Source organism: Cladophialophora psammophila (assembly GCF_000585535.1).
Source record: "Cladophialophora psammophila CBS 110553 chromosome Unknown aczJe-supercont1.4, whole genome shotgun sequence".
Lineage (NCBI taxonomy): Eukaryota > Fungi > Ascomycota > Eurotiomycetes > Chaetothyriales > Herpotrichiellaceae > Cladophialophora > Cladophialophora psammophila.
The window spans coordinates 569,896-594,012 of record NW_006912925.1 but is presented as its reverse complement, the minus strand read 5'-3'; the positions used below and the strand labels follow the sequence as shown (position 1 = coordinate 594,012).

Below are 24,117 nucleotides of genomic sequence, written 5' to 3'. Positions count from 1 at the left end.
TTATGGGACAGACTCAACATGAACAGCAAACCATCAATCAGCCTGTCAAGCGACGCCGACCCTCGATGAACACTTAGCATATATGGGCTCGCAGTTCAAGATGCCCGTGTCTAAGCAAACAAGAGCTTGCTAAACGAAAGACCGGCAAACTCACAATGGAGGCGTTGAAGCCGTGGTCCAACTTAGCACCACACCTCCATATTGGCGCTGATGACATTTGACCATCTGCCTCTGACAAAGTCTCCAGCACAAAGGATTCTCCACATGTACGGATGGGACCTTGGCGTGGTATCAGCAGTGTTGTTGGACTTGACGGGCAATATCACATGAGGGGCTCGTGTTCATCCAAACCATATGGGAATGCTTCTAGCCTGGTCACCGAAAGAACACGGGTTTGAGAGGGCTGAGCAGTAGCAGACGTGGTGATTAAGTGAGGGTGAGGCAGCCAGCTGTAGGTTCAATTTCTGCTTTGAAGCTCAAACATCTTCGGCGTCGTATTGAGTGGGATGGAGATGGCCTACTAGGTATGTAGGGGATAGAGAAATGCGTGGACAGGTCTTCTCCTATTGTACGTGCTGGAGTGCTGGAACCAGAGAAATTGAGACGAAGTATTTGATAAGAGGCCGAGACAAGAGTAAAGGCCTAATGCCCAGTAGCTGCCAGCAGTTGACTAGAGGTCACTAGGCTCTTGTAGTGGCCGCAATGGCCACTAATTTCAGCAGGATCGACCTGCAATTTCTCCGCAGCTGGCGCCCGCTAATCAACCACTTTCACTCTCCAGCAACTCTGGTGACTCCAAAAATCTCCCACACAGATTTGTCGATTGATCCTTTGGCACGAGACACCTCACTTTGCCTAGTCTTACAGTGTATCTCCCAGAGTCATGGCGTACGACAGCAACTGTATCTGTCCTTCTACATGTTGAAGACTTCAAGTTCATACGAACCCCATGCGCTGCACGTCTTCCGTCAAGTCCAGCCTCTGACAAAGCATTGAATTGCCCATCTTCCTCCGCTTCGCGCCAGAATGACCGCACCTCGAGCGATGCCTCGAATAACGACCAACAGTCTCCCTCTCCCAACCCGATTGATCCAGCCATCGCGGATACGATCCTACATTCTACGTCTCCCTCTCTTTACCCGCCTGATCCTCCTCGCCATAGTAGCGTTCTGGCTGCTCGAACTGCAGACCGTGTGGAGTGTGATCAAATGGGGCTCATTGGAACCCAGGGAAATCAACCTCGGTAGCCTGTACAGGCTGAACACCTTTGTCTTGATACACACGGGGTTCTGGCACATGTTGATCAATACCATTTGCCTGATGCCCTTGCTAGAGAGGTTCGAGGCTGAGTTTGGCACGTTGAACAGCATTGCCTTATTTATGGGCCGTAAGTCTCACGTGAATTATGTGAAGGGGATAGAACGCGGATGGCTCGGTTTCGATGAGAAGAGTGGCTACTAATTGATATGACAGCACTGGGACAAATACCTGCAGTATTATATCTATTGTTGGACGGTGTCATCCTCAGAGACAATACGCCAGTCCTTGGGGCGAGGTACGGAAAGCCATACAATGCGGCGAACGAGACAGGCTGACATGGGCGACCAGCATATGGGTATTCCTCCTTCTTGCTGCCGAAGCAATCAAAACCTATCGGACAAATCCATATCTGGAGTACGTCCTTGTCGGGTTCCCTCGTAACACCGGGAAGTGTCCAGTTTTGCCACAAGCTGCTGACCATCTGGCCAACAGGATCGCAGACCAAAAGATCCCGACTTGGATATCGCCACTGGTGATATTGGTTGTTACCTCCATACTGATCCCCAGTGCTTCCTTTCTTGGGCACCTCAGTGGGTGTATAACCGGATATCTATGTGCGTGTTTTTATATCCTTGGACCTTCCCCTTGCTGCCAGAGCGTCAGAGTCTAACTGCTATCGAAATAGGGGGTCTGGGCTATATTCGTTTCCTCGCACCTCCGGAGAAAGTCCTTCGCTGGATCGAAGGCAAACTCAATCTGCTTGGACGATTACCACACTATGTGTCTGTGGATCAAAAGACCTATGGACGCTATGGCGTTCTTCCCACGAGTTCAGCTAGTGGAACGGAAGTTCATATGAGTCCGATAGGACTCGGTTGGATGGGCACTAATAGTGATGGACAAAGGCTTGGGCCATGACCATCTAACAGGTAGTTTTGGACGGGCTCAGCCTCTCGAAAACTGTGTTGGATCAAGCGTGCAGGACCTTGGACGGTTGGATCGATCCTGAATTGGATAAATGGAGGGTCACGTCCATAGACATGTTGCTCGATGTACTAGTAGCCATATTTGCCAATGGTTTAATGAAGACAAGATGTGTACAGAGTATTTCCCTGCCGTCCTGAAAAGTACCCTGTAAGCGTCCTCGGAATTCATTCAGCGGCTAATCTTCGGCATCTTGAGAAGTCGAAAGTGTCCAGATTCCCCTTGAGTAGATTCGTCCTGAGTCTCAATGTGCACGGAGGCCTTGCGGTGAAGCCTTGGATGAGCCGAGCAAGGTCAGAATGGGCCTCATACGTAAGTCTGCCGTCAGGTGTCCAGCAATCCGCAACAAACTAAGAACTGGGTCGCTAGGAAACCTCATCTCCAGTCTCCGCAAGGACGACCCCCGACTACTTCGAATCCCCCCGTATTTGTCGCTGCTCTGTATGCTCGTTGGCATTGCGTGGATTCTGCCCTTACCGTTGCAAGAATACTCTCGGCAAACTTACATCTCAGAAAATGCGCTTCTTCCCGGTCAGGTCCACACTTACTTCGGCGGTAGCGAACAGAATGTTTTTCGCGCATATCGACAAGAGCTGGCTACGGTCCTGGGAGATGCCTCGATATCGGCGGGCAACGAGACGCTGGGAAGAACCGAGCAGAGAACCGGAGAAGATAGGACAAGTGACAAGATCGAAGAACTCTTTCAGAATGCTGGCTTGAGGACCGCAAGGCAACGGTACTCTTACATCTCGTCCGGTCAACTTTACGAAGGCGAGAACGTCTATGCCGTTCTGCACGCCCCTCGCGGAGATGGAACCGAAGCAATCGTGCTTGTTGCACCGCTCAAGAACATCGACCGGGTCCCAAACATCAATGGTGTGCCGCTCCTCATTTCCCTGTCGCGTTATTTCAAGCGCTGGTCACTCTGGTCAAAGGACATTATATTTCTGGTCACCCCGGACAGTACTGCAGGGCCTCAAGCATGGATTGATGCGTACCATTCCACTCATGATCCATACAAGGTGCAAGACCTGTCGTTGAAATCTGGTGCACTTCAGGCCGCTGTTTGCATCGATTACCCCTTTGAACATCGCTTCGAGAACTTTCACATCGCATACGATGGTATCAACGGCGCACTCCCTAATCTCGATCTCTTCAACACCGCCGTGTCTATTGCATCGGGCCAGATGGGTATTAGCACGTCTATCCAATTTCAACACACCTACAGCAAGCACGAGCAATACAGTGCCTACCCTGTGCGCCTTCAAACACTCATCCGTGGAATGTCCTCTCAAGCCCTCGGCCACGCAACCGGTCCCCATTCCACCTTCATGACTTACCATATCGATGCTATCACCTTGACAGCAACGAAAGAAGGCTGGCAGGATGAGATGGCGTTTGGAAGAACCATTGAAAGCATCTGCCGAAGTCTCAATAATCTGCTCGAGAAACTGCATCAGAGCTTCTTCTTCTATCTATTGATGCAGTCAAATCGGTTCGTCAGCATTGGCACTTATCTCCCAGGTGCCATGATCATGGCTGCTGCTTATACGATTATGGCAATCTACCTTTGGGTATTGAGTGGTTACCACGTCGCCGAGAAAGACGAAGGCCCAGCGGTTGGCAAGGTGGAAAATGGGTCAACAGAGAAGACTGGCGTTTCGAGACAGCAAATTCCATTGTCGAAAGGGCCCATGCCAAAGATCGAATTCAAACCAGTCGACAGGCAGCTCGTCCTCCCAATCGCCTTCATAACAGCGCTACACTTAGCGTCTCTCATCCCGCTATACCTCCTTACTTCACTGAGCCTCAAGGCCATGTCCTCGACATTTTTCCTCATAACGATTGCTCTTCTGGTGCTCCCAATAGTTCTGGCATCAGCGCTTGCGGAAATGCCAAACAACACCACGTTACCTGCCCTTTCCGCGCCCACGAACGAGCAATACGTCCTAATCAAGTCGCTCAGCCTTTTATTACTTGGCCTCTTCCTGACAGTCCTAGCGACACTGAATTTCAGTCTCAGCATGTTTCTTGGTATTCTTTGCATACCGTTGGCCTTTGTGGGCAGGACTCGCTCCAGGCCAGGACTGGGATTACTTCAATATCTGATACTTGTCATCATGAGCCCAATGGGCTTAGCAACAGGATTGGGCGCATATGGCGTCTTTGTCTTGGGACGAGATGATGCTCTAGTCGAGTGGCTACAACGGCTTGCTCTAGGTTGGAATATCTGGGGTAGTTGGGGGGTTCCCGTTGGCGTCATGTGTATTTGGCTGCCAGCGTGGGTTGTGGGTGCGACTTTGGTGGCCAGCTCTTGGTTCGCGACAACGGAGACGGCCAAAAGTCCGCAAGACATGAGGAAGAAAGCTTCATCAAAAGGGCTGTCGTGACTCGGCAGGCATCAGAAAAGCAGGTCCAGGCGAAAGGATGCCCAGTTGAAGGAGCCCTGCTCCGAAAGCGACAAAATCTCCGCAATTGCACCTTTCGACATCCACTTCCCCGGCTCATCATGCTCAAGACCTGAAGCTGTCAGGGAATATCAAAAACAGCTGGAGGGCACTCGAAGGCGACTCTTCTTGAGGCCAGTCCCTGTAAGCTACAGTCTCCCCAGCAGAGCAGCTTGGAGCAGGCGGCACCTCGTCTATAAATGTCCCGTCTAACGCTTTCTCAATACCTTGGGCACAGAGTCGAGCGTATGGATCAAGCTGATACAAGGCTGGACGGGTCGACCACCAATCGGTTAAACCGCGCACGACAGCATCCCGAATGTCAGGATTTCCTGACTAATATCGTCTTGCAGTTGGCGATCCTCGAGGCTGATGTGAGGAAATCTCCTCTACGATGCTGCTTCCCATGCTCAAGTTTGGGTTAGCAAGATAATATACCCTTATTGTCGAGTCTAGATACTGTACTTTTAAAAAGACTGGGAATCACCTGTTCTTTACTGTAGGGGGAAGGATATCATTGCAGCATAAGGCTATTTTGAACGCTGTTCATCGTCATTTACTGGTTATTAGACCTGAGCTATCCGAACATCGACAAGTCGACCTTGTCGGCCATTCCAAGGAGGTATTATACTCGTTCTTGGCCGGTTCGCCTCGGTCTCGTTCTTACCCCTACCTCCTCCATTCTCAACAAAGAGCCCTCGTCCCGCGCTGGAATCTGTTTTCCCTCCCAAACTCTCCTCTCTCCACCCGTCAGTCCTTCTCAGGCGCGATGCCGGAGGACAAGTCACAGGCAGACAAGATCGACCACGGACGCTGTCTCTGCGGTGCCGTGACATTCACAGTCGTGGGCGAGCCGATATATAACGTGGTGTGTCATTGCGAGAACTGCAGGTGTGTGTGACCCATTCGAGCACATCTTCCTGCTTGGCTCTTTCGCCATTGTCCTGTCTCTAGCTGGAACGTTGGATTATGTTGCCCGGGATTGGTGCCGAGGCGTTGCTTTCTGTGCTTTCCTTTCGCTGCATCCCAGTTTTTAGAAGAAGGAGTGCGTGTCTTAAGGTTGTTTTCTTCTTTATACGGGTTACTGCAATATATTCGAGCAAAATTCGGCAAGAGGATCAGTGACAGACCTCCAAGGCAAGATACAAAAGGAAAATAAGCGCACCAAAACCCATTGAGGGAATCGAGGCCAATTCCGCCAGAGAACAAGACTGACACTCGGGCACATCTAGACGACAGGGCGGCAGCACATTACACTGCGCAAGCATTTTTCTAAAGAAGGTGAGCTCCTGTTACCCTCCCATCCCGTTTTCCCCTCCCCATTTCTTCATCCTCCTAGTCTTCCCCGAGCACGCTTACATGCCATACATATCCTAACCATATCCTCTCTCCTTGTTTGGGGCTGATAGCAATACACCCTCCACACCGGCTCCGATCGCATAACCACGTACGTGGACCGTGCTACACAGTCGGGCCAGCCATTGTCGCGCGCGTTTTGTAAGATTTGCGGCTCCAAGGTGCACGCTTTGACGCCGCTGAACGAGGCCATCGTCTCCATCCCCGCCGGCGTGCTGGAGCACTCCCCCACAAGCTGGGCGCCGCAGAAGGAGCAGTTCTGCGAGGTAAGGTGTGCGTGGGTGCCGGACTTTGGCGGAGCCGTGACACAGAGGTTCAGCAGGGGTCCGACGCCCGACAAGGTCGAGGGTGTGACGACTCAGTTGTAAGTTGTACAGATGGATGAGGTCACACATGGAGGAAGGGCGTGGTTGGTGGGGGGGGGCAGGGCCAGGTGCGAGTGAGAAGGGATTGAAGCGAGGTTGGAAAAGAATCCACCGTACGTACCTCAGTCACGGGCGGGAACGGGATGGGGCAAGTTCGGGGCGATTGAAGGGACCCAAGGGGGATAGAGGATGTGGAAGAAAGGACGAGGGAAGGATTCATCAGGGCATCAGTTCACGGATAGGCTGGACTTGGACAGATCACTGTATGTGTGTGTGTATGTCCCGAGGCTCGACAAACGGAAATCGTTATTGCATGTTCGTCACATTCATCTGGCTTTTATGATCATTTGGTTTTTTTGTTTTTTTTTTTTTTTTCCCCAATGTGTCTGTTCGCAATCTATTCGCTATCATGCATCAAATTTCCAGCACACCAGTCTCTTATTGAGATATTTGAAGGAACCTCGCAGACTGTCCGAAGGTCACGAGGTTCTCCGTCGGGCCGCTGTGACTGCAGTAGCTGGTGTGAAGGACGCAAAAGTCTGAAACCGCCGCGCCGATGACATTAAGACTCATCTTGATGTCAAGGTCAGCTTTACCCAGTACGACATCGAGCGAGACCAACAAGCCCAGCATAGGTAGTGGGCAAACTTGGCTAGGATCAGAGCTTGCTTCCCCCTTTGGCATCATTCTGCTTCTGAGCTTCCCGGTTCTTCTCGGCCATCTTCAACAGAGCATATAAAGTCTGCATCCTAGGCATCTCATATCCTTTCTCCCGCGCGAGCCGGATTGGGTTGCCCAAGATAACTTCTAGCTCCATCAGCTTGCCGCCTTCCCAGTCGAGCAGCATGCTCGGCTTGCTCCCGCTCGTGTTCTTCCGCGTCGACCGAAGTATTTGTTCGGCGGTGGCGAACCCGGCTGGAAACGGCTTGCCGACCACCTTGGGTGCGGTCGTGAGCACTTCCTCCATCACGCCCTGGAGATGCCTCGATAGCTCCGGGTCGTTGGACATGGCTTCGTTGGTTGATCCACCCGATAGCACCGCGGACGGATTCATCGATGCATTGATGGCGATCTTGTGCCAGCGGACGAGCTGGAGCTTCTCGTGCGTATCGGCGATGGCATCCTTGATGCCTCCCTTCAGGAGCAGGTCGACAAACGTTTGGTTCTGAGCCGTCGGTTTGGCTTTGACTTCGGCGGATGGGCTTGAGTCTGAGAAGTACGGCCCCACGTTTATCCGTGTCCAGCGATTATGTTTGATATGGCCATTAGATGGCTGTGCACAGGAAGCGATCGTCACGGCACTTAGGATCGTTGCTTGGGGGAATCGCTGAGAATACGGTCGCTCAACGCCCAGGCCATTCTGGATCAGTACAACGGCTGTCTTGGGACCAACAAGCCCTTCAAGGAGTTTCGAATCGTCTGAAACGTTGGGCAGTGCTTTGGTGCTGACCACCACGAAGTCCCAATTGACACCACTTTTGCGAGCAGATTCGGGAGAGTTGAATGTCCGAGTCGGTGTCCAATTATAGTCGCCGTATTGAGAAGATGTTATCTGGAAGCCACTGGCTTTGACAGCTGAGTAGTTTGAGCGACAGACGACCGAGACATTGGTGTTGGCATTGCGAGCCACCCGGGAAGCATAAAATGCCCCAATGGCGCCTGCGCCGAAGAATAAGACCTCGAGGGGCATTTCAGCAGAAGAAAGAAAGAGAGCCGAAGAGTTGAAGAAGCCACAGAGACCTCACTGGGATATGCACGAGGTAATATACCGGAGGCTTGAGGTCGAGAAGGCAAGCGAGGAGGATAGCCTTGATGCCGAGGAAGCATGCCGCCTCAATAATTTGCCGGGCAGCTTCAAATGGGCACCAGTCGCGAACACAGCCTTGCACAGCCTCGTCATCAGCCACATATCAAGCCACCCGAAGCCACGTATTTGCGCCACTTCGAGGCTCTCCGCCTTCGTCACGATCACCGTCAGCTTTTACAGGCAGACGGGTTTGGAGACAGCAGCTGAACATTCAGCTTCATATTCACCTCACGCCACGTCCTGAGTCCAGGTCGTGACTTTTCATATACAGTCTTCGGCTTGGAGGGACATGCTAGTCTTTCTTACCTTCCTCTTCATCGTCCTTCTCTATCCAATTCGATCCTTGACCCAGTTCATTCCTCAACTCGACCTTGGCCAGAGTTATCACACTATGGGTGGTGGACACGGCATCCGCTCTGTCGTCTATTACGTGAACTGGGCACCCTATGCACGCAATCACCATCCTCAAGACCTCCCTGCCGAGAATCTCACTCATGTCCTCTATGCCTTTGCCAATGTCAAACCTGACAGCGGCGAGGTCTATTTGACAGACCCTTGGTCTGATACTGACAAGCACTACGAGGGCGATAGTTGGAATGACACGGGGACGAATGTGTATGGGTGCGTGAAGCAATTGTTCCTCCTGAAGAAGAGAAACCGCAACCTCAAAGTACTTTTGAGTATTGGTGGCTGGACTTACTCGGCAAACTTCGCACAGCCGGCCAGCACGTCCAGTGGCAGGAAACACTTTGCAGAGACGGCCGTCAAGCTGCTGGAAGACCTTGGATTCGACGGTATCGACGTCGACTGGGAGTACCCCAAGAACGAACGCGAGGCAGATGACTTTGTCAAGCTGCTTCAGGAAACCCGGCAAGCCCTCGATGCGGCAGCTGCCAAGCGCCACCATGCGAGGTTTTATCTGACCGTGGCTTGTCCTGCTGGATCGTCCAACTTTGACAAGTTGAAGATCGCTGAGATGGACCGACTGCTTGACTTTTGGAACCTGATGGCGTACGACTATGCCGGATCGTGGGATCAGCGAGCGGGACACCAAGCGAATCTATTCCCCTCCCGATCCCATCCTCAGTGTACACCGTTCAGCACGGTAGCTGCCATCGAACATTATACTAGGCAGGGAGTCCATCCTTCAAAGATTGTTCTGGGAATGCCCTTGTATGGTCGCGCCTTCATATCGACTTCTGGACCGGGGCATTCCTTCAATGGTGTGGGTGAAGGCAGCTGGGAGCAAGGTGTATGGGACTACAAAGCTCTTCCAAAGCCCGACAGCACCGAACACCACGATCGTGAGGTTGGGGCCAGCTGGAGTTACTGTCCTTCTTCGAATACCATGATAAGCTATGATACCCCTGACGTGGTAGCTCAAAAGGCAAATTTTGTCCGAGATTACGGCCTAGGCGGTGGCATGTGGTGGGAGAGTTCAGCTGACAAGCCGGTTGGAGAGGGGAGTCTGATAGAGACATTTCTGAGGCAGAGTGGTGGACCGAGTCGACTGGAAGAGGCCAAGAACTGCCTGGAATATCCCGAAAGCAAGTACGACAACTTGCGGAGCAAGTTTGAATGAAGTCAAAAGCATCAGCTACCGTCGTCAGCATGATGATGTTGAAGCGTTGACGAAGAGCGATGGTAGGCACGAGGGCGCAGAGGGCAGCGACAGCTGGGCACGTCACTTTCGCAATGTCGGAGCCATTGTCAAAGGATGGCTTTAATAGTCAATCAGAATCGCTCCATCATGATGCGATCGAGAGGTTCTCGAGCTGCGTCCTGTGGAACCTGGAGGCAAGACTGAAAGCATCCCGCATGTACTGACGATGGATGATGGACCCCGGTCGAGAACAAGGGGAAGCTGTCTGTTAGTGATTGACAAACATGATATTGAAGAACCTACATACTGTACCAGCCACTCCCTGAGAAGATATCTGTACTTGTCATCCAAGTGATGGGGCGTTCCGAGATGTCCTTGGTAGAATCCCGCCCCCTTCCACACTTCGCGCATTCGCCGTGCCAATGATTCTCCACTAGGTGAGGTACGCCACTATGGACTCCATAGTCCGCTGTCAAAACCACAAGACACCTTAATAGTGGCGATAGAAAGACATTGCTCTTACCTAATTCATCCATTGATCCACTAGTTCGTCTACCACCTGATGGCTGCGTTGTTGCAGAGGGCTGTCAGTCAATGCCATGGAGCACTGTAAGTCATCCCCTCTGATGAGCGCTGTTGTCGAGAGTTTCGGCGAACCTTGCCAGGCGAAGTGGATGTCGACCGACATTGATCTGCGAAACTGACATCAAGCGATCGTACTCCGGACAGGCGATCTACATATGTACCGCTTGAGATACAGAGCACTCGTATGTACATACTATGTACATAGCTAGCGAGTCGAGTACTATTGGAATTTTGTCAGGCACTGCCAGATAGTGTGGAGGCCGAGCTGGCGGGTCGACAACGCCATCAATCGAACCCGACTTTTTCCCAGGATGACGGATCCAGACGTGCCGTCTCTTTGCAAGCCACTTTTGTCATGCCAAAAACGTGGTCTCATCTTGACGGTGAAAGGGGGTTTACAAGCCAAAAAGTCCGCCACTGACGACTGTCACTTTTCGTTCGACCAAGGGGCTCAGAACCGTCGGGAAGTTCCCGTTGGGGGAAAAAAAAAAGGATGTCGAGCCCATTCCATCGGGTTGACCTCATTTTGCAATCAATAGGGGACAGAGGGATTTTCACTGTGAGATGATGACGAGAAAACAATTGCTCATGAAATACCTCGTAACAATCGGGCTGTTGCTCTGGCCCCCTCGTGGAGCTTAGAGCGAGCAACATATCTGGACCCAGCGAGCCAGCGGTTGGGATTCTGGGGTCTGGAGGAGGCGAAACGCCCGGGTTTGAGGTGTGCTCCAGAGCAACCTCGAAGCCCATTTGAAACTGGGACTCGAGCACCAAACAAATCTCAAGCCATCTTGACGGGCCCCTGCACATGCTCCACCTTCGCTGGGTCAACCCCTTGTTCGTCGGAGTTGTGAAACCAACAATTAGCGCTGCAAGACACCATACAGATACGAGCTCTCGACTCTCGAGGCCTTGTGCAAAAGGCGTCGGTGGCTGATCTAGACCTGGTGACCGGACAAAGGAGCTGCTGTCGAGAGTTCTTTGGCTAAGAAGATCTCTTTATGGCATGCCATGCCCGGGAGAGCTTGCCATCGAAAGAAATCAAGGGCGAACTCTTTGCCACGAGCTATCTTTCAGTAGTCAGGTACACACGAGGTCCAAGCTTGCGGATACCGAAGCGTCAGTCTTCCTATTGGGTAGTAAGCCTGACGTTGAGCTGCCTCGGCCTTTCTCCTGGCATGCACGAGGTTTTTGACATTTGATGAGCATTTCCGGGAGAGGATATCGAGAGATTAACATGCCGGCCAAACCGAAATGTCCAAATTTGCCAGGCCACCAAGGGCACATTTTTGCGAGAGGACAAAGGAGAGAGAGCGACAAAAGATGTGCAATGGACGAACTGATCGGCAAGGCTCAGCTTCAGGCTATAGATCTGCATCTGATCGTCCATCTACCGGGTACTTTGAATGTACGTCGTACCTCGTATGTAACTTGATGTTGATGTCTCTCTCTGCTACACGAGGGACCTCTCGATGAGCCCAGGAGAGCCATGTCCATTGTATCCCGTAACTTAGCGCTCTTCTTTTGGAAAGCCCCTCAGAATCTGGAAGCAGCCTCGGAAAGTCAAAAGGGAAAAGGATTCTGGGATACGCCATGGCGGTGGTGGCTTTCACGAGCTGACCAGCGACCTTTTCGGGATCTTGGACGGATTAGGCTCGATGGGCGTCGTTGGCGGTTGAGGGCTTCGAAGGGCAGGGACGCCAACCATCATCCGGAGTCAGTTGACTCTCTGATTTACCCCTGAGAGGCAAGGAAGAAGACGAGGTGAAAGCACAGGGAGAGGAGGGATCAGAGCCGAAGCAGCCAAGGCCGGGCAGCCTACTAGCCTAACCACAGCTAGGTAGATAGTTTAGTTAGCGATGCCTAAGCGGGTAGGAGCTAGCAGTTGTGGCAGCTCCCTGCAGCTCCTCTTCCTCCTCCTAAACAGCCCCTCCGCCCTCCTTCAGGCACTCAGCACTGGCATGCTGCCTGTCAAAGCACACCGGAGTCTCCATCACCCACCCAGTACCGACACTGCTGCCTGTCCACACCTGGTCGCCTTTGCTCTCTACTACTAAACAAAAGTTAATTGCCAGATCATAGTCTAAACCACCCCCTCTCTTCTTTTCCTCCTCTTCAGGCATTGAAGCCACCTATAAGGTTAAACTGGCATGCACCCCGGGGCAGGGATTATCAGGGCTCTTCCACTTCCAGGCTTCAACTCCAGTGCCTGAAGAGAACAGAAACCCGCCCTGGTGGCCCTGAGCATCCAATCCCAGAGTCACCCCCCCCTTCTCTCCCTCTCGCTCTTCCCAAGTATCCCGTCTTGCCCGTCGTCTATCCACACCATCCACACCGTCCACACTTCCACACTTCCACCCATCCACCATCCCAAAAAAATAATCCTCCATCAACTCGCCCTGACACCCTGACACCCTTGACACCCTCCTCGACCCTCTCTCCCTCCCTATCATTTCTGGCCATCCAGCTGCCGTCCTCCCACTCCCTTCATTCGTCCGCACGGCTGTTCCTGGTTCCTGACAGACTCCTGTCCAACACCACTCCTTGCCTTACCGTTCGTCGCGGCCACTTCTCTTATCTACATCCCAATCGCCAACCAGCGTCGTCCACGCTTCCCTCAATTCCTCTGCAGTTGCATTCTTCGAGCCGCAATCCTCCATTTACGCCGCCAGTCACATTGCGCCTGCACACCTCAAACTCCACCAGACCTTCTCTTCAACACCCATCTTGAACACCCACCCCCCCGCCAGTTCGTTAACGAGGGCCTCACCTTTCCGCGTTTCACTGTCAAAGGATATCTGTAATCTCTGTCGGGTGGAGCTGTTTGCTTGCGTTTGTTCAAACTCTGCATCTTTGACAGGAGCAGAAGGGAGAAAGAGATTATTTACATTGCTCTCGCGCCGGTCGCATTGGATTTTTCCACCCCCAGTCAAAACTTCAACACAAATAATACTGCAATCTGCCTTTTCCAGTCCTATATTTTCAACCCACCTGCGTCTGCCTCCCGGGAGGAAACGATTGTGCATCACCGATCCCAGATGACCTGCGGCCCGTTCTGAAACACGACCGACGTCACAATATCATACAACCCCCGAGTTGCATACAACATTCATATTCTACTTTGGATTCTGTTGCCCGACACACAAAGAGTAGATGAGCTCTTCACTCCGTTCCGACGTCCCCAGGCGTGTCTCCAGCGCAAAGGACCGCTCAAGGTCGTCGCGTCGATCCAGGCAGGGCGGCGACATGGCGGTCGCAACCATGCTGCAACCAGCTTCACGAGGCTCGACCTCGACCAACTCCTCCTTTGAACCTGTCACCCGCACGAATACCTTCTCAAGCCATGATGGCGCTCGCTCTTTACGACAAAGCAAACGGGTCAGCATGACCGCCCTCTATGCGAGCATGAGCGCAAAGGACAAAGATTTGGAAATCAGCGATGAACTCGCCAAAGCACAGCGCTCGCTAAGAGATTTAAAGGTCAAGATCTCAAATCAATCCAAGAAGAATTTCGTCCTCGAAAAGGATGTCCGCTACCTGGACTCAAGAATTGCTCTGTTGATTCAAAATCGTATGGCCTTGGAAGAGGTAGGTTTGGCACCACAATAGTCTAATCACGAACGTTTTGGCTAATACCACTGCAGCAAAATGAGGTTGCCAGTCACCTTGACGAGGCCGCCGAGCTCCAAGAAGGCTCATTCCCGAACGACGACAAGACCCAGAAATATGGCAACTTATTCTTCATGCTTCAGTCAGAACCCAGGCATATCGCCCATCTATGCCGTCTGGTCACCATGGCCGAAATCGATTCTCTGTTACAGACTGTCATGTTCACAATTTATGGAAATCAATACGAGTCCCGAGAAGAACATCTGCTGCTGACCATGTTTCAATCGGTCTTGACCCATCAGTTCGAGACGACACCTGAATATTCCTCCTTACTGCGTCAGAACACCCCAGTTTCTCGCATGATGACCACCTATACCCGGCGAGGTCCCGGTCAGAGCTTCCTCAAGGAAGTCCTTGCTGAAAAGATAAACTCCTTGACCGAGTTGAGCGACGTGGATCTTGAGATCAACCCCCTAAAAGTCTACGAGGCCATGGTCAAGCAGATCGAGGAGGATACGGGTACTCTCCCGGAGGACCTACCCCGGTCTGTAACTGCCGAATTTGCTGCGGAGAACGCACAAGTGCAGGCCATCATCACACCGCGGCTTAAGATGCTGACTGAGATCGCGGAAGGATTCTTGTCTGCCATCATTGAATGCCTGGAGGATACCCCGTATGGGATCCGCTGGATCTGCAAGCAGATTCGGAACCTGTCCCGACGCAAGTACCCTGACGCCCAGGACCAGGCAATTTGCACCCTGATTGGTGGCTTTTTCTTCTTACGCTTTATCAACCCTGCCATCGTCACCCCAAAATCTTACATGCTGATTGAGAGAGTGCCGGAGGACAAACCCAAAAGGACACTGACCTACATCGCTAAGATGCTGCAGAACCTGGCCAACAAGCCATCCTACGCGAAGGAACCATACATGGCCAAGCTGCAACCATTCATCCAACGGAACAAGGATCGCTGCAACAAGTTCATGTTAGACCTGTGCGAGGTTCAAGATTTCTATGAGAGCCTGGAGATGGACAACTATGTGGCATTGTCCAAGCGCGATCTCGAGCTTCAGATCAGTTTAAACGAAGTTTATGCCACTCATGCATTACTTGAGAAGCATAGCACAGAGCTGGCCAAGGACCCTTCTTCTCACCTGGGAATCCTGCTGCAGGAACTTGGGCCAGCACCACCGCAATTACCTAGGAAAGAGAACAGGGCAATCAACCTGCCTCTCTTCAGCAAATGGGAGGCAACTTTCGACGATCTGACTCACGCCCTCGACATCACTGCGGAAGAGATCCACTTTATGGAGGCAAAGAGCACCTTTGTACAGATCATGCGAAGCTTGCCGCAGAACGCGGTGGTCATGCGACGCCCACTTCGCCTTGACCGGGTTGCCGAAGCGGCGGGGACCCTTAAGAATGACGCCGTCATGGTACGGAAAGGCATCCGGTGCATGGAACTTCTAACGCAACTGTCCGAATGGGGAGTGATAGACCGTGCTGACGACTATGCGGTGCTCCGTGATGAAGTTGAGCAAGAGTTGGCCCACTTGGGCTCGCTGAAGGAGAAGGTGGTGGAGGAGACGAACAAGTTGGAGGATGTTTATAAGACGATTCGCGACCACAACGCATATCTTTTGTCCCAGCTTGACACGTACAAGAATTACTTGCACAATGTGCGAAGCCAGTCTGAGGGCGCGAGAAGAGGCAAAACGGAAAAAGTGCGCGAGCTCGGCCCATACAAATTCACCCACGCACAACTGGAGAAAGATGGCGTGATTACGAGAAGCAATGTTCCTGAGAACCGAAGAGGTAATATCTTCTTCATGTTCCGAAGTCCACTTGCAGGCACTTTCGTCATCAGCCTGCATTACAAAGGTGAGTTTCACAGCCTTTCCCGAGTGGACAGCACTAACATCGTGGCAGGGCGTGCGCGCGGTCTCCTCGAGTTGGATCTGAAACTAGACGATCTTCTCGAGATGCAGAAAGACGGTCAGGACGACCTCGATCTGGAATACGTGCAGTTTGATGTCTCGAAGGTTCTGGCCCTGCTCAACAAACGGTTTGCGAGGAAGAAATAGAACGACGCGACTTTGGGCCAGGGACATTCAGGCCCCATGATGAACTGGAGCACGAAAGCACGAAGAGCGTATTCAGGCAGAAATCTCGGAACACGACGAGGACGAGCAACACGACTGAATTGAACCAAATCACACTCCCAGCGATTGACGAAAAACTAAGCCGGCGAGCTGAGTGGGACATTGCCATATCGATTTGCATTGTGGCCCTTTTCTTTCTACCCTTTTGTTTTACTAGGAAACAAAGCGCACCATCCCATTTTTTGTAACTGTAATATTTTCCATCGGGACCTGTCTCGAGATTGTGGAGGGGCGAGCGAGTGTGGTGATTGTCTGGGTCTGTGTCTGTGTCTGTGTGTCTGTACGACGGAGTGAGCGAGTGTCTGTATTTGTGCTTGCGTTGTAACTGTGTATGGAGGAGTGTAATATATCAAAGGAAGGCCCCGGACCCAGGGCACGCGGGCAGTTTTGAACGAAGCAAAATGAATTATATTGGGAAAAGGGACGGGAAGGAAGTATTACTGAGGACAGCAGGAAATAACCGTTATTGTACTAATAGGACGTGCCCTGTTTTTGCGATTTGATACTACAGAAGATTTCCCTTTTTTTTTTTTTTTGGTCTGTTCTTTCCGCCGAGGATTAGATTTGCTGGTACATATCTACGGAGTATGTCGCTCTCTTGACCTCCTTGTTGTGCTTGTGCTTGTGCTTGTGCTTGTGCTTGTGCCAATGCCACGCCATAACACAATGCGCCTTAAGATCCGCTCCAAGTCATCGAGCCCATCGAGTTCACGCCCACTATAGTAGTCCCTGCATGTGCTTACAACGAATCGAGCATTCCGGCGGGGACTCCTGCTTCCTGTTTGTTCTGGAGTTGCTCCAGGTGTATGGAATGACTCGGTCGCGAATGAAGGTAAGGCTCCGCGCGGCCGGTCACTGATACAAGGGTTGTCCTGTCCTAATTGGAACAGGATACAAAACTGCTGGCAACGGCGAAATCTATAGAAAGCGTCCTGCTCCAATGTTTGCCACAGAATTTTGTGCTCGGGCAACCAATCAATGTTTCCAAGATCTCCCAGTGGCTGGTCTGCTGGGGCGGGCGGCTGCAGTCTTCTCCCGTGAAGCGCTGAAGAAATTGTCGGGGGTCTTCTGTCCACAGAGACCACTGCACGGCAATCACACGGGAAACGCCTAAAGCGCCGAGCTTTTGCAACGCTTGGTCGATCATCGTCCGAGTCTTAAGCGGTCTAAAATAACCGTTCACCAAAACCCCAGCCTCAGAGGCAGGATCTTTGCCAGGCACTAGGCAGAAAACTGTAACGAAATCAAGCCTTGTCCTGGGAGCTCCGTGATGCGTGTTGTCATATGTCCATTTCGACAGGATAATCCCCCAGTTTCTCTCCAAGATTAGTGAGGACACCGACAGGTTGCAAATGATAGTGACCAGGCCAGTCAAGTCGGCCGTGGTGATACCGAAGACGCTCGGGTTTGCTGCAATGATCAGGATGGTATCATTGAACTCACGGAACGATCCGGCCGGGCAATTCAAGCACATCTTCATGTAGTTGATCGTTGCGCGTTGGCATAGTTCTGTTAAGAATAGACGTGAGGATTCTTTAAAATCAATAGACGGCGGGTATCCGACGCATTTGAAGTGCTTGAATGCGTATTCCATCATGTAAGAGGGATGGTATAAATCCACAGAGGGTTCCCAGGAGCTGTGCAGTATTTCCAACAATCCACCGTCCCATGAAGGTAAATATTGTTCCTGTGCTCGAGCCGGATCGGAGCCAGCCGCCACAAGGGTCCGAAAGCATGCGAGCGCAAGCTCTTTGTGTCCTTGCGTCGCAGACCCTATCTTTCTAAATATTTCATCAAACAGATCGTCTAATTCGACAGGAATCGACTCAAGCAGCTCTCGCAGTTGTCGCTTATTTTTGCCTTGATCGATGGTTTTGAGCATCTTTCTGCTGACCAGAACGGCCCACAGGAACACGCCATTGGCTCTCGATATTATTTCGTCTTGGATTGAGAGCAAAAGAGGATCCAAGCGTGCTGGCAGCTCACATTTAACAAAGTGTTTGATGTCCGAGCCGTTATATTGCTCCATGCTCACTTCAACACCATGCGTTGATAACATACTGATCGTGGGATAATGTCGACTGCTCCAGCAGACGCTGAGAGGTGCACATGACTGCCTTGCATTATCAATCGATCTTTCGAATTTGCGGATTATGGCTCGGACCTCATCTTCTTTGCACTCGTCCAAGGCGTCAATTAAGATCTCAATGCCGTGTGATTGCTTCTGGGTGATCATGGAGTGAAATATTGATTCGATTTCTGCTGTCCGCCAAGCGACTTTGCTAGTATCACTGTAAAACTCCTTTTCTAAGAACCTTGGGAGAAACTCGCATTTAAGAATAGGACTCTGGAGCAGTAAGCTGTACATCAAGGCTAAGTACAGCCCGGTTGGCGTCTTTTCGAAAATCGCACCACGAGCGTTGAAGAAGAACTGCAAGAACAGAGTGGAACTAGCGCTGGCCGCTTGCGATCGCCGAGCGCGAAGACCTTTCATCAACGTGCTCTTTCCTGACCCTGGATTACCTTTGATCCACAGGAGGTTGGTGGTTTTTGCGTCCCACGAGCAATAGGCAGCCGTAGAATATATCCATTGACAAGTGTCTCGTAAGGGCTGCTCAATGCTGGCTTCTCTTGCTCCCATTTCGGAGAATGACAATGATCGAAGACATCTTGCGCATGCGTCTTGGTAATTTTGTCTCGATTTGATCTCCAAACTACGTTGGGTTTTTCGTGCCTCTTCTGACCCATCGGCTTGGAGAGAAGCGATCTCCTCAATCTGGTAATTCATGTTGAGTGCCTCCAAGCATTTCTCCACCGCGATCAAACAGCGACCATCATTTCCTAGACCAAAGAGGTCGGAAGCTCGTTTTAGGAGACTCTGAGAACGGGAATGGTCTTCATCGGGGGCAGATGCTTGGGAACTTGTGACAGCAACACCAGCATCGAGGCGGTCAACAGTGATGGCGGTCTGAGGCTCATCAAGCGAAATTGCGTGAGCAGGTAATTTTGATGCTGCTGCCGCTGCTCGGAATATCTCGAATCATGGCCAGAAACCGGTGTTGAATAGACTTGAGAAATGGATCATTTGTTTGTAGGACCTTGAGCAATGACTTATTGGTTGAGATGATAACGCCAAGGGCCTCTGCAGGGATAGAAGCCCAGTCAGCCATCCACCTCCCAGTGTGCGGAGTGCCCATGAAAATGATTCCTTTTGTTGCGGCAAAGACGGCTTTGAGATGTGATTCAGGGTTATTCCTTGAAGCCAAAATCATCTCTTTACAAACGAGACCACCAAGGCTGTGAGCAACAAAAATAAGCGGCCTCCAGAGCGCATCATCAGCTGCCCCATTCGTTGTCAGATCATTCAAAAAATTCGAAGCGTGGTCGGTCAATCTGTTGGATGATGCAACTGTACCTAGTCCGCGGGTGACGTAGGCATCATATCCATAGGTCAGGACGCGTGATCTGCAAAGTCTTGATGGGAGAAGGGCTTGTGACCAAGGCTGAGGCTGTCCTTTGGCGGTCCAGGTCGAGTCACGATTACCGGTCAGGCCATGGACAAAGCAGACGTCGACGGCAGCGTTCGGGAGATCATGAAGAACCTTTATACCGTCCGGAAAAGTATCCGTGCGGCTGGAGCCGGGGATAAGTGATTGTGCGGCTGCAGAAGTGGTAGCGCGGGTGGCGCCAGAAGTCTCTGGGTCAACATCCTGTCTAGACCTATGCCGTAGCTTTGCTGCGAGTTACTTCATCGGACACCGATGGACAGATATTACAGAACAGATTCCAAGAGTGACTGGTATAGAAGGAAAAAGTTACGGAGGCCTGATCTGGAGGTTTGGTGGCTGAGGAAATGGAGGATTGCACGAGGTCAATTCAAGCCAATCAGACATGTTGGCCATTTCGAGACCCAAGACATGTCGCGCTTGCCTGACAGACATTGCCCGTGCCGTGCAGAAGGCAGCAGGGCAGCAGGGCAACAGGGGAGGATTGGACCTGCTCCATGTAAACTTGTACTTGAAAGGAGATGAAGACAAGGAATGTCTCGATGGGAGTCGAGGAGGGACCAAGACATTATATCAAGGTCCGCAAGTGTCACTCATTGACTTCGGATCATCGGTCCCGGTATCGGCATAACAATAATCCGACCGAACACTCCACACCCAGGTTCCGGTCCAATAGGAATCGAACGAGCCGGCTTCCTACCGATATCTCATCCCATGGCAGCATCTCCTGACCCTTAACAATACTGTAAGATTGTTATCTCGACTGCTTCTACATATATCTCTTGTAATCGTCTACGGCTCTCCCTCTTACCAATCCGTCCTTCTACCACTCTTTTGGGTAGATCCCCAATCACCTTGCCAACATGGACATCCTAGAATTGCCTGCTTCCCACACCTCGCTTCTCTAACACGTGTTTTGCCTGTTTTATCCCCCGAAGTTCTTCTTTGCTGGTAGTCTTGGGGCGGACCCATCTCGCCAGTCATGAGGATTGGGAAGAAATCAGCCCAAAGCCCTCAATCAGTATCCCCTAGGATAGCATTGCAGAATGGTGCCCAAGTAGACCAGGCAAGTACCGGACATGAGCATTCGTCACTGCCACCGCTGACACATACTCGTATTACAGCTGGACGGCTTATCCGTAGCTGATGGTTCGGGCATGCTGCCAGTTGACAAGATCTGGCCGCACACAATTGCTGAAGGCGTTCGTGCTATAAAATTGGGGGATCAACCTAGCATTCCCGGCTCAGCAGCAGGATCTAGATCAAGGCCAACAGATGGCATCCTCGAGGTCGTCTCCACACCCGACCGTGGCCTTGCTGTCTTCTCCGCTCGCAAAATCAAAGCCGGGACGCTTGTGCTGGCCGAGCGCCCCCTAATCTCGCTGGACAAGCACGAGGAGAACGATGCCAGCGCGATTGAGCGCGAATTCTCCAAACTCTCTCGCGCCGAACAAAAGGTCTACCTGCGCCTCTTCGATGCACAGAAGTCGCGCATGTCCCAGGTTGTCTCTGTATACTACAGCAACTGCTATAACTGCGAAGGTTTCCGACCCAGCGGCAAAGGCGGCTCCGCGATCGGGGCATTGTCGAGCCGCATCAATCACAGCTGTGTTCCCAACCTGCAATTCTCCTATGACGCGAACAGCAACGAGATGAGGTTTTACGCCATTCGGGATATCTCCAGGGGAAAGGAGATGTGCAGTAACTACGACAAGGTGGTCTTTGAGGTCACGGCGAAGCGGCAGAGAAAGCAGCAAATGTACTATGGTTTCGTGTGTCGCTGCGAGGCGTGTGAGCCGAAGAATGAGTTCTGGGCCAAGAGCGATGAGCGGAGAATGGGCATGTACGACGCCATTCGAGCTGTACAGCGGTGTGAGAAGAATCTGTCTGCGGAGAGCGGGACAGTAATCAGTGAGGAAGAGCAGCAAGCCAGACGGGTTGAACTAGCGGAAGAAGCTTTGAGGTCCTTGGCGAGGCTGGAGGCGCTATTGCTGAAAGAAAGCCTCGTGGGAGCGCCCTTGGCGAACACTTACCGGAGCATGGCGAAGTGGGCCGAGAGAAAAGGCGATAGAGGAGCTGACGAGGCTGTCATATGGAGGATAAAGGAGCTCGAGGTATGCATTACTGCTTTCGGAGAAGATGCTCAGCGGACCAAGGACATTAAGGCCAAGCTGGTCCTACAACAAACTAGCACGCATTTGATGTGACTGAAGGAGGCATCTGGTGCGCTTTAGATCTGTCACACACTAGATACTATAGACCGCATAGAATAGAACAGGAGCAGTCCTGACATGATGATAGACCGAAAATTACACATGATTCCTCGACTCGCCGTCAGGCAGGCAAGCAAGCATGTCTCACCTAAGCCTTCTGCTCTTTCAGTCGATAGAGCGCCTCCTCCAACTCGACGAGCAGGTCCATGCACAACGGGTCACCAGCCGGAATGATCTGATTGAACAGCGTGCCCGCCACACCTCCCTCCCTGTCAACCCACCAGAGCAAGTTCGGCAGGCCGCCCCAGTTGACGGTGCCCCCGCGTCTCCGGCCAGGGACGTCCTCAAGATTGACGGCGCCGGCCAGGCAGTGGCCGCCGGGCACAGACCCTTGCTCCTCCGCCGCCGCTACGGTGGCAGCGGCAGTGGCAGCAGAGGACGGCCTCCACAAGCGGTCTCTGCCGCCTGCTACGATGGAGGCGTGAAATGCTTCGGTGCTCCCCTTGCCAATCTGCGGGCGGAACATCTCGTCCACGCTCTCCTTTTTCAGTAAGGACCCGCCGCCCTGGAGGAGACAGGACAGCAGTTTGATGTAGTCGTTCGCGGTGCCGTAGAGACCAGCGCCGCCGATCGCGTCGCGCGGGGAGATGGGCCAGGGCGACGTGGCGGACTCCGAGTCGAGTGCCTTTGGGGATTCTGCCGAATTGGTGCGTTGGCCTGTCTCGTGCAGTTGCGGCATGGGCTCCGGGTGGAAGTGTTTTGTCGGGTAGAAGGTCGTAGACTTGGCCCCGAGAGGCCCCCAGATGTTTTCTTGCATATACCTGTCGAGATTTTGCTTGGTGAGAGCCTCGACCTGGCAGCAGGCAGAAATAAGTACACGGAAATGATTTCAAGATTCAATCCGGTGTGGCTGAGCTATGGGAGATGGGAAAAACCACAATGCCGAACGTACCACTTGTCCGGCCCAGTCGAGTCCTGGACTGTACATCCATGATTCACCCGGCTGAAAGAGCAGTGGATGTAATGAGCCTTCCTGGAACGTTTGGTGATCAGTTCTAGATCCCTCTGGTCCGAATGAGACGGGCATTCTTACAATCTTCCCACTGAACATGTTGTCTGTACGCCCGGTCGCAGCGGACCACTTCAGAAGCAACGGACTGCCCAAGTCATAGCAAAATCCTGACGTATGGGACATGAGCTGTCTGAAAGCCGTGGATTAGCGATACCTTACCGTCATGGAATTGTCCAGAGATGGGCGAGGGCCAAACCGTAAGGTAATCTTCCCCTTTACGTCCTCCAAGATAGGCTTTCCGCTAGGCTTCATCTTGTCCAAATCCACTCCACCACCTCCTCTGGCAATGGTTTGAGGATCCAGCTCATTCGGTTCGTCGTCACCTTCAAAGCCAACAAGAACTTTCAAATCCTTCAACACCGGCAGGACATCGCGCACATCGTCGTCCAGGCCAATGAGGCCCTTCTCGACTACCTGCATCGCCGCTACCGAAGTCGCAAGCTTGCTCTGGCTGGCGATCCATGTCAGAGTGTCCGGTGTCAACGGATCAGATCTGTCGACAGTCCGACTCCCGAAGGAATTGCGGTAAAGATCATTTCCTTGGAAGTTGTCAATTCCCGTCCACTCGAAGAACGGTAGGGGTTTCTTTGCGAGTTGCAAGGGTATGGATGCTGTCAGGACTGATGTTGACCATACAAGGCTTGCTTACCTGCGCTGTCAACAGCGATGAAGGTCGCGCCATGCACGGAACCTGTTGAAGGATCGGTGTATCTTCGGAGAATCTCGTCAAGGTCAGCCATCGTTGCGGTCTTTGTGATAGACATCTGTTCGCAGACGACGTCAACTTCTAGCAGTGCCAGCAGCTGGGATGCATTATTAATACTTGGTCGCCTTGACAATGTTTTATACTATTCAGGCATCCGGTCGTCGGGACCGGATGCCGAGTTCCCATTGCGCTTGTCTGGTTGTACGATGCCTCTCTCCAACCGTTTTATCTCCACTGGCAAGATCCATTTCTCCATTCCAGGTTGTGGGCTTGGATGTCACCTGCTGACAATACCCACCCACGAGCACAGAACCGAACCTCGGCGCATGGAACCAACCCTACGATTCAGCAAAGACTTGTGTTCGGGACCAAAAAGTCGAACCGAAGAAACGCTAGTCCCGCGGCAGGATCTTGAATTCCATGGCAACCTTGGGTTGAACTG

General features: G+C 52.1%; 10 protein-coding genes across 10 annotated transcripts; 6 read left to right on the top strand and 4 right to left on the bottom strand.

The window, feature by feature from the left end:
- Positions 1-1,026: 1,026 nt before the first annotated feature.
- A1O5_03132 (glycosylphosphatidylinositol transamidase) lies at positions 1,027-2,178 on the top strand (the record flags this gene model as incomplete). The annotated part of the gene is made up of 5 exons (XM_007743745.1): positions 1,027-1,387; positions 1,474-1,555; positions 1,609-1,674; positions 1,753-1,874; positions 1,946-2,178. The coding sequence occupies 5 exons, from the start codon at positions 1,027-1,029 to the stop codon at positions 2,176-2,178; spliced, it is 864 nt and encodes a 287-aa protein (XP_007741935.1).
- Positions 2,179-2,543: 365 nt separating this feature from the next.
- Positions 2,544-4,634, top strand: A1O5_03131 (uncharacterized protein; the record flags this gene model as incomplete). Its single annotated transcript, XM_007743744.1, has 1 exon — positions 2,544-4,634. The coding sequence occupies one exon, from the start codon at positions 2,544-2,546 to the stop codon at positions 4,632-4,634; it is 2,091 nt and encodes a 696-aa protein (XP_007741934.1).
- Positions 4,635-5,460: 826 nt separating this feature from the next.
- On the top strand, positions 5,461-6,415 carry A1O5_03130 (uncharacterized protein; the record flags this gene model as incomplete). The annotated part of the gene is made up of 2 exons (XM_007743743.1): positions 5,461-5,559; positions 6,101-6,415. The coding sequence occupies 2 exons, from the start codon at positions 5,461-5,463 to the stop codon at positions 6,413-6,415; spliced, it is 414 nt and encodes a 137-aa protein (XP_007741933.1).
- A 655-nt stretch (positions 6,416-7,070) lies between these two features.
- A1O5_03129 (2-dehydropantoate 2-reductase) lies at positions 7,071-8,102 on the bottom strand (the record flags this gene model as incomplete). The annotated part of the gene is made up of 1 exon (XM_007743742.1): positions 7,071-8,102. One exon carries the CDS (start codon positions 8,100-8,102, stop codon positions 7,071-7,073), a length of 1,032 nt encoding a protein of 343 aa, XP_007741932.1.
- A 508-nt stretch (positions 8,103-8,610) lies between these two features.
- Positions 8,611-9,801, top strand: A1O5_03128 (chitinase; the record flags this gene model as incomplete). The annotated part of the gene is made up of 1 exon (XM_007743741.1): positions 8,611-9,801. The coding sequence occupies one exon, from the start codon at positions 8,611-8,613 to the stop codon at positions 9,799-9,801; it is 1,191 nt and encodes a 396-aa protein (XP_007741931.1).
- Positions 9,802-13,653: 3,852 nt separating this feature from the next.
- A1O5_03127 (IQ domain-containing protein containing GTPase activating protein) lies at positions 13,654-16,100 on the top strand (the record flags this gene model as incomplete). Its single annotated transcript, XM_007743740.1, has 3 exons — positions 13,654-13,995; positions 14,052-15,897; positions 15,946-16,100. The coding sequence occupies 3 exons, from the start codon at positions 13,654-13,656 to the stop codon at positions 16,098-16,100; spliced, it is 2,343 nt and encodes a 780-aa protein (XP_007741930.1).
- A 955-nt stretch (positions 16,101-17,055) lies between these two features.
- A1O5_03126 (uncharacterized protein) lies at positions 17,056-18,966 on the bottom strand (the record flags this gene model as incomplete). Its single annotated transcript, XM_007743739.1, has 1 exon — positions 17,056-18,966. The coding sequence occupies one exon, from the start codon at positions 18,964-18,966 to the stop codon at positions 17,056-17,058; it is 1,911 nt and encodes a 636-aa protein (XP_007741929.1).
- A 208-nt stretch (positions 18,967-19,174) lies between these two features.
- On the bottom strand, positions 19,175-19,789 carry A1O5_03125 (uncharacterized protein; the record flags this gene model as incomplete). Its single annotated transcript, XM_007743738.1, has 1 exon — positions 19,175-19,789. A coding segment is annotated over one exon (615 nt), but the record flags the coding sequence as incomplete, so codon positions are not given.
- A 1,052-nt stretch (positions 19,790-20,841) lies between these two features.
- Positions 20,842-21,891, top strand: A1O5_03124 (uncharacterized protein; the record flags this gene model as incomplete). Its single annotated transcript, XM_007743737.1, has 1 exon — positions 20,842-21,891. The coding sequence occupies one exon, from the start codon at positions 20,842-20,844 to the stop codon at positions 21,889-21,891; it is 1,050 nt and encodes a 349-aa protein (XP_007741927.1).
- A 154-nt stretch (positions 21,892-22,045) lies between these two features.
- A1O5_03123 (beta-lactamase) lies at positions 22,046-23,709 on the bottom strand (the record flags this gene model as incomplete). The annotated part of the gene is made up of 6 exons (XM_007743736.1): positions 22,046-22,750; positions 22,850-22,930; positions 22,991-23,099; positions 23,166-23,235; positions 23,293-23,508; positions 23,619-23,709. 6 exons carry the CDS (start codon positions 23,707-23,709, stop codon positions 22,046-22,048), a joined length of 1,272 nt encoding a protein of 423 aa, XP_007741926.1.
- Between the last annotated feature and the right edge of the window lie 408 nt (positions 23,710-24,117).